This window comes from Pelobates fuscus, chromosome 12 (genome assembly GCF_036172605.1).
Source record: "Pelobates fuscus isolate aPelFus1 chromosome 12, aPelFus1.pri, whole genome shotgun sequence".
Classification (NCBI taxonomy): domain Eukaryota; kingdom Metazoa; phylum Chordata; class Amphibia; order Anura; family Pelobatidae; genus Pelobates; species Pelobates fuscus.
The window spans coordinates 97130719-97145713 of record NC_086328.1 but is presented as its reverse complement, the minus strand read 5'-3'; the positions used below and the strand labels follow the sequence as shown (position 1 = coordinate 97145713).

The window sequence follows — 14995 nt, the reverse complement described above, 5'->3', positions numbered from 1 at the left end:
CTGCAACTGGTATTTTATTTTTTTTAAATCTTTCATTTTGTATTTTTATTTTTAAATATCTATATTGCTTTTAATGTGTGATTGTGCGTTAATCCTCTGTATGTTGTGAAGACTAAGTGGATATTCCTGTATTATGTAGAATACAATCTAGGTCTGTAATGGCTGTGACACTAGATGTTTGTGAATTACATTATTATTATTATTATTATTATTATTTATAAAGCGCCAACAAGTTCCGTAGCGCTTACATCAAGTTACATCACTCTTTAGGTCTCAGGAACTGTGGGGTTATTACCAGGGCTTAACAAATTGAGCCCTTCTTTAGGGAAAGGTGAGAGGGAACGCCTCTGTGCCAAAGGTTTGTTAGTTTCTGAGTTGGGTAAATAATAGACACACATCCTTTTTAACTCCTATTTCAGTCCTTGGTATTTGTCCATCTTCTTGTGTTCCTTCTTCCCGATGTTACTATATATATATAATGACAGCAAACAAAATGTCTGCAAATATTAGTATTTAGAAATAAATATCCCCATGCTATATGAATATCTTATTTTAAAATGCGTCATATATCATATATGAGCTGCCATAATTATGTCCGTCCTCCTTAGGAAAGCATTTCATTTCATCTTTTACTTTTCCCCCCAGCGGTACAATCAACTACACCACAAACGTCTACTGCAACTCCTACTACAGTGACAGAAACAGTACCAAGCACAGGTGAGTTTTGTATCCAATATGCAGAAACCAGAAAAAAAACCAAAAAACATTTCAACAATTAATTTATTCTTTTAATTATACAAGATTATAAATTACTTGGGGAGGCCTATATTTGCTTTGTCTATACAAGGTGAAAAATCCCAATCTTTTACCTATAACTGGTGATTTTTTTTACATCTTTCATTTTGTATTTTTATTTTGCATTCACTTTTAATTCCGGATCATTCACACTTTAGTGTGCAAGCCTCGTAGATCGGTTAACAAATTCTTTATAGATAAGATGGCATATTTAATACTTTTTAGCAAATAAACTCACATATCTAACTTTTTGAGTTTGCCATGCTTAATCACCAGGAAAATGTCACAGATGTTTGCATGATTTACTTTTTTAAATATATGACAATATGATTTACAATAGAATGGTGAATGTCACTCAAAATTTTACAATATGTCTCCTTGAACCTAATTTCTCTAATTTATGCACTATTGAATCTATACACAACTTGGATTTCCATGGTACTTGCAAATTATAGGCCCAAATAATCTCATTTTAATATTTATGTATAAGATATTCAAATGATTTAACGTTTATGGATAAACTTTTAAAATTATTTAATATTGTTACAAATATTACAAAGAAATATATATTTTTTTAATATACTGATATATTTTTTATAGTTTAATATTTTTTAAAAAATAAATATTTTGAAAGTGTATCCAACAACATTAAATCATTTGAAAAACTTATACATATTATAAAATCATTTTAAAAGCTTGTGCAAAAATTACTAAATCGATGCCTCTGTAAGATAATTTTTTTTTATGATTTACCTACAGAAGTCACTTTTAAAAATGATATTTTTTGTAGATAGATCATTTAAATTTTTTCTAACGGAATGTGGTCCGTTGAAAAGCTTATCCAAATTTTTTTTTTAAATCAAGTCCAAATGTGGAAAAAAAAATATTCAACCCATCTCTTTTTTTTTTTTTTTAAAGCTCAAATTTGCAATACCCCTTTTTAAATTCTCCATAATTCATGTTTTTTTCAATAAACTCTCTCTTTTTGTAAAATATTTCTATCATGGTCATACAATTATACTTTATTTCATACATCACATCATGTTAATTGCTCCACATTTACACCCTTTTACTTTGGGGAATGTTCTTATATAACATTTAATGAAACCGTATCAATTTGAGGTTCATGCACTAAGCAGTTAATTATGTTGAACTGAAAACTGGATGGTTTATTTACTAAATGGTGGTAAATAGAAATCCAAATTACTAAATAAAGGCCAAAATGGTGATATGGAAAAACAAGGGGCTGCCTGCACTCACCTGAACATGCCTAAATGGGGTGCTGCTGGGGGCCAATAAGTACAGTAAAAATGAAAATCCAGCACACTCCCTTATCTACTAAACAGCTACTTTGGTGCTGAAAGATTTTGCTAGTTTTATTAAAAACACCTAATCTAGGCAAAAAATAAGGAGGGTTTAGTTACACTATATGATCATACATTGCATAAGCCTGCCACAACGTCAATGTACCCCACCAGGACCTGCCAAAGATAGGGTACATTGATGTTGTGGCAGGCTTATGCAAAATGATGATAGTTGAGAGTGGGAGAACATTTCCAAATCAGGCATTTTTGCCTATATTTTGTAGTTCAGTTTTCAACTTGCCACAATCCAGTGTTTATTGAATAAAACCCTGAATTAAAAGAAAAAGAAATGCCCAAACTAACATAATTCACAGGATTTTTCACTAAAGTGTGAATTGTCAGCAATTCCAAATAAATTTGACACTGATTTCAAATTGTAATTCAAAATAGCCGAACGGGAAACATTCCTAAAAAAAATTTCAGTTGACTAATTTAGCCTAAAATTTCACTTAGAATTCCTGACAATTCATGTGTTAGTGAATAACTCTGTATATGATTAGTAAAATGTCTGTGACCTCTTTATATATATCTATATATGATGAAATTGTAAAGAATTGTAAAAAATGCTTGTCTTTGCCGTTGTGCACCCAATTAGAGTAATGTTCTGCTTTTTATTTCAGCTTCCTCTGTTCCAGTGACAAGTAAGTTCCAATCTTTATCATCTGATTATATGTTCACAATATAGGTCCTGGCCATATTAGAGCTGAATCGCAGATTTACACAAGAGCATCTCACGAAAGAACTCCTACCTCTGTGATAAGGGAAGGAAACATAAATGAGACCTTGATTTTAGACGTTACGTTGTAAAATGCGTTCTAGTTATAGACAACAGAGGAATGAACCAGAGTAGAATTCCCATATTCTCAATATCTTTGTCATAACAAAACTGAACCAATTGTACCTAGAAGCGTGGTATATAAACCCCTTAGGAGCAATGATGAAATAATTCCATCATAGCAAACAAGTCTTTAACCCCTTAAGGACCCAACTTCTGGAATAAAGGGGAATCATGACGTGTCACACACGTCATGTGTCCTTAAGGGGTTAAATATCTTATTAAGTAGCAGGATGACCATACTCCTTTAAAATTAGCAGGGCTGTAGAAAGATACCCGACCTCAAAAAGCAGGGCATAATGTTTGGGAATACAGCATAAATTATCATTTGTCCTTAAGGAGTTAAAGTGGCAGTCCCCATACCACTAGCATCACATACATAGATAGATAGATAGATAGATAGATAGATAGATAGATAGATAGATAGGCAGGCAGACATATACACACTTCTAGGTCAAATATCGTAGTACCAAGATTCAATATTTATGTTCTGTCCAAAACGTATGTTCATCCATATTGAACAAGCAAGTAAAGAAACAGCTGCATGGGCAGCCCCAAGAGGAACATGGCTTTAGGATGCAGTTCTAAATATGACACAGCTATTAAAAAGGTAAGAACTTGGGGGGAGTGATTGCCATGCCAGTATGTCAAAGGTAAGATGGCTCAGATCAAACATGTATTGCATGGAACTATCATATGTTTTATTGGAAAGTGACTCAATCCCTTAAAAGTGTCTTGATGGAAGAGGAAGGTCTTTACTTAAAGGAACACTATAGGGTCAGGGTAACAAACATGTATTCCTGACCTTATAGTGTTAAAACCCTATAGTGTTAAAACCACCATCTAGTCCCCCTACCCCCACACCCCCACACCCTCCTACTTACTTTTATTCTAGTATGTTGCTGCTGACTCTGGTCCTGAACTGCCTGCTTGGCTGACATCGTCAGAAGTGATTCTCTGAGCCAATCACAATGCTTTTGTTATAGGAAACCATTGGATTGGCTGAGACTATCAAGGAATTAGATCAGGGGCAGAGCCAACACAAGTCAAATACAGCCTTGACCAATCAGCATCTCCTCATAAAAATGCATTGAATTAATGTATCTCTTTGAGGAAAGTTCAGTGTCTCCATGCAGAGTGTGGAGAAACGGATTGTGCCCTGGAAGCACCTTGAGCAGCCACATAAGGAGTGGTCTGTGGAGGTATCCCTAGTCTGTAACGTAAATACTGCATTTTCTCTGAAAACAATGTTTACTGTAGAAAGCCTGAAGGGAATGATTATTATTACACCCTTTATATGTGCCCTTAGTCACTAGTAACATATTGCTGGCACACCTACCACCTGACCTCATCCACATCCCATGTTAAATTAATGTCTCAAAATGTTTGCAGGTGTATATTGTCCAGTGTCAAAACCAATCCCAATATTTTACATGAAGACCATTTGCGAAATGCTAATACTACATGCAAGACATATAGTATATTCCTCCATTCAATCCTTTGACTGATTGAAACATGTCATGTTACTTTCCAATAAAAAAAAAATGAATACATGATAAAATCTCATGGTGTATTTAAAATGATCTCAAGCTTCTCTCTCTTATCTACTATTCCTGTCATGTTCTAATGCTGTATTATCTGTTAAATTGGAGAAAAAATTGGAAAATTCTAATTTTATGTTTACCTGATACTGAATTTAAAAGGTGAATCCTCTGCTTTAAATTGAAATGCAACCCCTTAAAGACCAATTGTTCCACTTTTAGTGTCATCACAAAGAGTTTATTCCAATATGGAATGTCAGTTCAACTAGCTGTGGCAGTTTTATATTGTCCTGCTGCATAAAATGAACGGAACATTACATTTTAAAATAAGTTCCTCAAAGGACGCATTATTATGATGGCTTGGACCATTATTCAATATTAAGGGGTTATTGTTATGCAAACTCAGAAAACAAATATTGGAATGGCACTTCAAGTCATGTTTGTTATTAATGGTTGCTTGGCAAAAAGGGATCCCTATTCCCCATTATACCTGAACAATAAACACAGGAAACTGACATGTTAATTAGCTATATTTATTCAGAACAGTGGCGTACCTACCACGGTTGTAGGAGTTGCAGCTGCGACCGGGCCCCTCACTCCAGGGGGCCTGGCAGCAGCCACGACCCCTGCGACCGTGGGCCGTGTGGATAACTTCTGTGCCGGTGCACAGCCGCACCGGCCCAGGTCCGCGGGTGTCTGACCGGCAGGGAGAGCTGTGCTGCTCCCCTCTTGCCTGTGTGTAGTGTGGCCGAGCGGTCTGACAGGAAGTTCTCACTAAGAGAGTACTTCCTGTCAGACCGGGATGCAGTTCCCCGTGTTTTTCCTGTTATATGGGAGCCCAAGAGGTGGCCTGATGGCCACCTAATGGGCCACCCCGGTGGGCGGCTGTATCCTGGCAGAGACGTCGAGGGAGCTGTGTTCTCCCTGCTCTGCTTCCTTACACTCTGTTTACTGATGCCAGGAGCCGGAATATGACGTCATATTCTGGCTCTTGGCATCAGTAGACAGCCGGTGCTGCACGAGGGAGCAGAGCAGGGAGAACACAGCTCCCAGGTAGGGAGGCTGGGTGGACATTTGTAAATTTAAAAAATATGAATAATTTGTGTGTGTCTGTGAGTGTGTGTGTGTGTCTGAATGTGTGCATGTCTGTGAGTGTGTGTGTGTGTCTGAATGTGTGCATGTCTGTGAGTGTGTGTGTGTGTGTGTATGTGTGTGTCTGAGTGTGTGTTTGTCTGTGAGTGTATGTGTGTGTCTGTTAGTGCATGTGTGTATGTCTGTGTGTGTCTCTACATGTCTGTGTGTATGCGTGTGTTTGTATGTATGTGTGTGTCTATGTGTGTGTCTGCATGTGTATCTGTGCGTATGCATGAGTGGGGGCGGGGATGCATGGGGGGGCGGGGATGTATGGGGGGGCCCCAGGGATAAGTACATTTGGGGTAATTATTGGAGAAATAGAGAGTTGTGGTGAGGTGCCAATCAAATCACAAAATGTAGGACACAATAGTCAAGTAGGAAAAATTCCCAGTCTCATACATTTGCCACATTGTTGATAAACCACATGAATTACTGTATGACCTAAAATTATAGATACTCTGCATTTTGAAGGAGGAACTATAATTAAGATTCACGTTTTGATATGTTGTAGCATAGAAACATGTGACCATATAGATAGTCCTAATAAGCATAGCTATTTATTTTAAGATATCTGGGTTTTTGCAACCAAGTTGTTTTCTTTGTATTCTACAGACAGCAGTCCTTCGGCCTAACATTGTCATTCAAAGAAAGAAAGAGTACAAGTACACCTGGAGGATACACTAAATTTGGATAGTACACCTGCAGATTACTGGTCCAATTTTAGCAATCCATGTTGGATAAAATGTAACTTTTAATAATCAATTTAAAAGCAAACAAATAAACACAATCGCTATATGGACAGAAATAAATAGTAGGAGGAGAAAGGAAAAATGGTAGGAATCTTATTAATCAAATAATGGCACCGGTGGTTAGGGAATTTAAGGGGTTAAATTGTGATCTGTGCAGAATAGCCCAGCGTTACCACCCCATTCCTGTAACCCAAAGTCACCATATTAACAAAAAAAATCCCCAACTCCTCAGTACTAAGCAGAAAAGGTCTGGCGTGAGATAGAAATTACTACCTAAACGTCTAAACTTCCATCCAAAATAAAGTCAAAATAAATTAAAAGATAAAATAAATTGAAGAGGGTGGCTGTATAGGTATCAAAAAAATCACAGCTGCAGCATCGTCCCTGTCTGACTCCTCCACCCTCCACTAGACTCCTCTCTTGGTCCATTGGGACTAGTTTAGTGGAGGGTGGAGGAGTCAGACAGGGACGATGGAGTTGGGGATTTTTTTGTTATTATGGTGACATTGGGTTACAGGAATGGGGTGGTAACGCTGGGCTATTCTGCACAGATCACAATTTAACCCCTTAAATTCCCTAACCACCTGTGCCATTATTTGATTAATAAGATTCCTACCATTTTTCCTTTCTCCTCCTACTATTTATTTCTGTCCATATAGCGATTGTGTTTATTTGTTTGCTTTTAAATTGATTATTAAAAGTTACATTTTATCCAACATGGATTGCTTAAATTGGACCAGTAATCTGCAGGTGTACTATCCAAATTGAGTGTATCCTCCAGGTGTACTTGTACTCTTTCTTTCTTTAGTTGTTATTTAGTAGGGGTTACCCCCCATTTTGTTTCAGCAATCTGACACACTCTCTTTATCTTTTTCTTTCTAACCAATAACATTGTCATTCACTAATGTGAGAATTCCAAATGTATTCAAAGTGAATTTCAAATTTATGGTCAAAGTAGCCGAACAGGAAATATTCTCTTAGTCAGCTTAGCATTCAGTTAAGCAACTCCGATCTTGAATTTTAAATTTACTTTGAATTGACCTTACATTTTTACTTTCCCAAATAACCTTATTAAACAAGAGTTAGTGACCACCACTCACTGCTCTTCATTTTATTTTAAGTGATGTCAATAAGAGAGACTTTTCTGCAACCATTTATAGCAAACATGAACTTTACTTTCGATCACTGGTGGCCATAATATGATCCAAATGTAATACAGCAGTCAACATTGCCCCCTCACCCCCACCCCCATCATCATCAGGTTGACATAAAATTATAGTTTTAGTGATACATTTCATTATATAATATTTGGTCAAAACATATGGTGTGCCAATATTCTGCATTTCATATGTCATGTCTAATCTCTTTTTATATATAAGGGAAATAGATAATAAATAAAAAATACATCTAGTTATATTAATGTAAAACTATGACCAATATTATTAAGAATTAATGATGGTTAACAAATGGCTACTTTCATTATTATTTAACATTATTTTTCAATTTTATTTATGTAGTGCCAATGAACTTCACAGTGCTAAATGCAATAAGTATACGGTATAGTTACAAAACTTAATTTGACAGCAAAGTGGTTAGTAGAATTTGAGAGCCATGGCCACAAGCTTACAGTTTATAGTTTAGCATCTCAAGCAAAATGGATTTTGCAGCATTGCAATTTATTATGCGATATACTGCAATGCTATTAACTCCTTGTGGAAGAACAAAAACAGCAACAAGATTGGGCAATTACTTTATATAACTCTATACAAACAGTATTCAAACCACGTACTATATTTTCAACTTTCTATTTAATATTGAACCAAGGTGAAATGGTATTTAAAGGGACACTCTAAGCCCCCCCAAAAAAACATTTTCCTAATGAAGTGGTTTTGGTAAATAGATCATGCCCCTACAGTCTCACTGCTTAGCTCTCTGCCATGTAGGATTTATATCACTTTTGTGGCTGTTTATGCATAGGTTTACCATACCCACCATGTTTTCAGGGACACATATTATATAAACAAATTGATGGCCAGCACATTCAAATGGTTGCCATGTTTTATGCAGTAAACACTATAGTGACACTATAGTGACACTATAGTGCCCTGAGGGTGCCCCCACCCTCAGGGTCCCCCTCCCGTGGCGCTGAAGGGGTTAAAACCCCTTCAGCAGCTTACCTTTATCCAGCGCCGGGCTCCCTCGGTGCTGGTGACCTCTCCTCCCCGTCCGACGTCAGTTCCCCCGTCCGACATCACTGGAGCCGAATGCGCATGCGCGGCAAGTTCCACGTGCGTATTCAAAGAGTCCATAGGAAAGCATTTCTCAATGCTTTCCTATGGACGCTCTGCGCGATGCATGCAAAATTCGCATCCAGCATCGCAGATGCGCCTCTAGTGGCTGTCCGGAAGATGTTTACATCTGAAGGGTTAAAACCTGAAGAACCTGGCCACTTCATTGAGCTGGTCTAGGTGACTTTAGTGTCCCTTTAAGCAACTAGGCAATGAAGAATCCTTCAGAATATACATTATACATACTGCAGGGCAACCCTTTTCATGCGTTTTCATAAATATGGCTAAATTATGTGTCCCTTAAAACATGGTAAAAATGGTACGCCTATGTATGCAGCCCTAGCCACACCTCCCATGTGAGAGACTCAGACAGCCTCCATAGACATTTTCTAAACAAGATGTCTAATGTTTAAACTTCCCTTATTGCGAGGCATGTTTAATTTTGAAGTTCTTATTACCTGCTCTGTTGGTTTTCGGATAGAGCCTGCAGCAGCCAGCTGTGTGTGATGAAAGAAACTAACAAAGCAGGGAATATTAATACCTATATGAAACCTACTGGGGAAGATTTATCAAAGTGTTCTGTTCTAAAATGTTGTTGAAAAAAATCAAAGCAGATTCGTCATCAATGTATCTGCTGTTTTCACTTGTTTCCGTGGAATTTGTCTCACTTTTACAACTTTAGACTAGATTTTAGAACAGACCACTGGGATAAATCTCACCCACTGTGCAGAAAGATCATTTTTAAATGAACCCTTTCTTTCAGGGAGGCTGTGAGTCAAAGGCAGGGGAGTTGTGGCTAGGGCTGCAGAAACAGAAACAAAAGTGAATTAACTCCTAAATAGCAGAGAATTGATAACAAACATGATCTGTACACCAACTCAGCTTTGTTCAGGAGAGCTAATAGAAGCTCCAAGCAGGAGTTTACAACTCTCACTTCCAGCTTAAACTACACCGAATGGACTTCAAGTAAAAAGTCAAACCATTAGCTATGGTTTGACTTCTTACATTGGGGTAAGCCAGGACACTCTTGGCTTCAGTGTGCTGTAGTAGTTATGATGCTTGCAATGATCATAATTCACTTTGAATTCCCTACAGTTCTCACTTTAGGTAATATGACAGTGTTTCTCTATCCAACCTCTGCGTACTGTAAAACAATCTACTTTTCTCAAAAAGTTTTTGGGGGACTAAGCTTAAAATAGGGTAGGAGTGGGCCAGTGCTCCACTCCACATTTTGGAATATTGCTTGTAACCTACAGGTGAGAAGTCCAGTTCCAGAGTTTAAATCCTAATCTAACTCACCTGAAAAGGATTGTCAATTCCCAGTGCTATTAAGTACTCCCCTGCCAAGGAAGGAGGGAGATTGTGTTTGGTTTCTGTGAGTGGAAACAGAGAGCTGAAAACCCTGAAACAGTAAGGTTGTTTATGCTTATGTTGGGAAATGGACAAGCCATCCAACCCAGTTAGCTGATTATTTTGTTTAGTTAGTGCTCAGAAGAGCAAGGCTTTTGTTTTATATATTTTTGTTACCTTTATACCTTACTGTGCATTTATTTTGGAACCTCAATAAAAGAGCAAGTCAATTTACCTCATCCAGCGTGTGAAGTGTCTCTAAAGCCTGAAAAGACTGTGTGTAACATCCCAAACCCAGGACAAGGTACCAAGGGAAAGGAGTACTTTTGTCACAATATATATATATATATATATATATATATATATATATATATATATATGTGTATATATAGAAAAGTCAATGGAACAACTTGCACACAGTCTTCAAATGGTTAAAAATTAAAATTTTATTGAAAAAGATGTTTTAAAGATATCGACATTTCAGTCCCCGTCTGGGACTTTCATCATCCTTGATCCTGATGAAAGTCCCGGACTGGGACTGAAACATTGATATTTTTTTTTTTTTTTTGTCAATCTTTCTTTTATTAGAGGCATATAATATGGGGTACAGAAGAGAAATTGGAGGAAACGTTTGAGTGATTTACAGTATAGGGTTGATACATCAATACGCAAAATTAGATTACATTTCCAGAAGTGCGATGCCTCATTTTTTATATTTTTTGTTGCTAAACTTTAGGTGAAAATACAAGCTATGGACCATAAGATCCGGTTGGTAACTTGCTGAGTTACGGTAGACAGACATCTAGCGACACCTGTGTAAATAGTAAGCTAACAATTCATTGATATTTTTTAAACATCTTTTTCAATAAAATTTATTTTTTTTAACCATTTGAAGGCTGTGAGTGCAAGCTGTTCCATTGACGTTTCTACACAGATTAGCCCAGGCTGTATGCACAAGTCACTTTAATTGTTACAGCTAGAGTGAAAGGAACACTGGAATGAATAAATATATATTTATATATATATTTGTGTTCGGTGCATAAAGCAGTAATGAGAGCAGATTAGATGTAGGTATATAAAGGATCCAATATACAGTAATATAAAAGAGTCGGATGTGTTGTGCCGGAACCGAGGATGTGGTAGGCTTGTAATAAAAGTGGACGAAAATTAGTATACCATACAAGATTTATTTCCTTCTACAAATATTACAATATATTACACATTAAAAAAAAAAATGTTATTTTTGGGCCTTCTTTTGGATCAATAGCAAAATACAAATTTGAGGAAGGCTAAACTTGATGGACGCAAGTCTCTTTTCAGCTATGTAACTATGTAATATTATGAACAATAAAAATAGTGTGCAGCGCAAATGTATGGTGCCACAGACTGAAGTATGATACATGCACTGTGGGGGTATATATACCCAGGAGAAGATAACACACAAATACCCACAGATATAAAAAAACGAAGTCAGATATTAACCAGAGATCAACTGCTGGGAGGTTCAATAATATGCCCCTTTTTTTCCTGACAGTCTGTTTTCCAGGTAATGGTGTATGCAGGTGAGAAATCCAAAAGGTATTCCTCTATATGGAGCTTGTTCCTCAAAGATAAAGGATGTAGAACAGGTACACCAAATTTAAAACGGATATTCACATTTATTCACAAAAAATATATAAAAGTTCTTACATAAAAGTAGTAATGGTGCTGTTTCAAACGTAGATAATAGGCACAACGCGTTTCGACGAATGAGTTCGTCTTCCTCAGGTGCAGTAATATTTTACAAGCTTCCAATACATTTAAATACACATATTTGGCGCGGGAAACGGGTACTTTCAACCCGCCCCCTTCGCCGAACAGCCAATCAGTGATTGGTATTGCTTTTCTTTTTCATACCGGAACCCGGAAGCAACCTGCCGCGACTACGGAGACTCAGCAGAGTCAGAAAAAGAAAAGCAATACCAATCACTGATTGTCTGTTTGGCGAAGGGGGCGGGTTGAAAGTACCCGTTTCCCACGCCAAATATGTGTATTTAAATGTATTGGAAGCTTGTAAAATATTACTGCACCTGAGGAAGACGAACTCATTCGTCGAAACGCGTTGTGCCTATTATCTACGTTTGAAACAGCACCATTACTACTTTTATGTAAGAACTTTTATATATTTTTTGTGAATAAATGTGAATATCCGTTTTAAATTTGGTGTACCTGTTCTACATCCTTTATCTTTGAGGAACAAGCTCCATATAGAGGAACACCTTTTGGATTTCTCACCTGCATACACCATTACCTGGAAAACAGACTGTCAGGAAAAAAAGGGGCATATTATTGAACCTCCCAGCAGTTGATCTCTGGTTAATATCTGACTTCTTTTTTTTATATCTGTGGGTATTTGTGTGTTATCTTCTCCTGGGTATATATACCCCCACAGTGCATGTATCATACTTCAGTCTGTGGCACCATACATTTGCGCTGCACACTATTTTTATTGTTTGTATTCACTTTTCTGTGGGATTTTGTGTGATTATTCCCACCTAGTGTGTTCTAGCTGCTTTATTTAGCGCCACAGTATATATTATCTTTTCTTTCATGTAATATTATGGAAGGCTTGGCGGATTTCCAGAGCAGGTTGAGGTATGTATCTGGCGTAAGCAGAGGACTTCCACCGTCCAAATGTTTTAATAAAATGTACGGGTATATTTTTACTGGAGGCAGCGGTCACTGCACCGATTCGGAATGACTGACCTGAATAATTGGCCGGATACAGACCTAAACTTACAAGTAGTATCCTGACATAAGGTATGAATTTTCTTGTTGTAAGAGTATTGCCGTGTAAAGATAGTAGAGGATGCTCCAAGCAAAAGTGAACAGAGGTAAGATAGTTATCAGGGTTTTGACAGGGTACCATTTATTGTCGGTTGGGTATTAGGGGATCTTTACCATCTGACCCCTTTGGCTAGTTTTGGTATATATCACTGGCTTCCTTTAATACACAACTATCCAATATAATCTATTCTCAAGTATCAAAGCAGAATCTGACTCAAATAATCATTCTCTTAAAATGACAGTGTGGAGAAAATGTATGACATCAACAATTACCATGGTGATATGGAGGTAGGAAAATAGTCTACCAATATTGCTTTGTAAGTCAAGAGAATATGCTACAACATTTTGGATAATCCTGGAAATATAGGGAAGCTGATGTGGTCTGCCTTGAAGGAAAAGCATAAGATTACCGAATAGCAGTGGTTTCCAACCCGGCCCTCAACTACCCACTAACAGTCCAGGATTTAGGGATTATCCAGTTGTGTCTAAGGTGTTTTTAGAAAGAAAAGAAAAAAACACTTAAAACACAACAGGGTAACCCCTGAATCCTGGAATTGTAGAGGGGACTCTGAATTTCAAAAGTACTAAACCTACAGCGGGTGAAACTGGTCATCATGCTTGGATTGTTCCCTTAAAGTAATCAGTTCAATGTAGAGGGAAATATAGAACGAAATCTTTCTTTTTTTTTTTTTTATATCGTTCCAAAGTAAAGAGAAAAAAAACAAACAATTAAATTACGAGTGAAGGGAAGTAAATAGCGTATAGCTAATTTTTTTCACCATCTCCAAATGTTCACAAATTTGAACAATTTTAATTTAACCCCTTAAGGACCAAACTTCTAGAATAAAAGAGAATCGTGACATGTCACACATGTCATGTGTCCTTAAGGGTTTAAATATCAATAATGATTTTATATTTAAACATAATTAAACACAAACGTATAGATGAACCAAAGGCTTACCAATAGAAAAAATATTTTAATACCGTTTTGTGATCATTTTTATATTTTCCTCTAGTGACACAGAAAATATCAACAAGTTTAGAACCATCAAGAGCATCAGAGAAAATAACAACACAAACACCAAGCACAACTCCAACACCTCTGACATCCACGAGCACAACTACCCCCACTCCTGCAAGTACCACAACACGAACACCTCCCTCAACCACTAGCACAACTACCCCAACTCCTCAAAGTTCAACAACAAAAACACCAAGCACAACTCCAACACCTCCCACAACTACGAGCACAACTACCCCCACTCCTCCAAGTACTACAACACTAACAACAAGCACAACTCCAACACCTCCAACATCCACAAGCACAACTACCCCTACACCTCCAAGTACCACAACACATACACCAAGCACAACTCCAACACCTCCTACAACAACTAGCACAACTACCCCTACTCCTCCAAGTACCACAACACAAACACCAAGCACAACTCCAACACCTCCTACAACAACTAGCACAACTACCCCTACTCCTCAAAGTACCACAACACAAACGCCAAGCACAACTCCAACACCTTCAACATCCACAAGCACAACTACCCCTACACCTCCAAGTACCACAACACATACACCAAGCACAACTCCAACACCTCCTACAACAACTAGCACAACTACCCCTACTCCTCCAAGTACCACAACACAAACACCAAGCACAACTCCAACACCTCCTACAACAACTAGCACGACTACCCCTACTCCTCAAAGTACCACAACACAAACGCCAAGCACAACTCCAACACCTTCAACATCCACAAGCACAACTACCCCTACACCTCCAAGTACCACAACACATACACCAAGCACAACTCCAACACCTCCAACATCCACAAGCACAACTACCCCTACACCTCCAAGTACCACAACACATACACCAAGCACAACTCCAACACCTCCTACAACAACTAGCACAACTACCCCTACTCCTCCAAGTACCACAACACAAACACCAAGCACAACTCCAACACCTCCTACAACAACTAGCACAACTACCCCTACTCCTCAAAGTACCACAACACAAACGCCAAGCACAACTCCAACACCTTCAACATCCACAAGCACAACTACCCCTACACCTCCAAGTACCACAACACATACA

At 37.7% G+C, this 14995-nt stretch overlaps 1 protein-coding gene across 1 annotated transcript in view; it reads left to right on the top strand.

Moving 5' to 3' along the window:
• The window catches only part of MUC6 (mucin 6, oligomeric mucus/gel-forming), a 79123-nt gene extending 65068 nt beyond the window's left edge, over window positions 1-14055 (top strand). The window contains exons 31-34 of the mRNA XM_063437500.1: window positions 646-717; window positions 2780-2800; window positions 12878-12929; window positions 13899-14055. Coding sequence (XP_063293570.1) covers window positions 646-717; window positions 2780-2800; window positions 12878-12929; window positions 13899-14055 — 302 coding nt within the window. The remainder of the gene's footprint in view (window positions 1-645; window positions 718-2779; window positions 2801-12877; window positions 12930-13898) is intronic.
• Window positions 14056-14995: the final 940 nt, after the last annotated feature.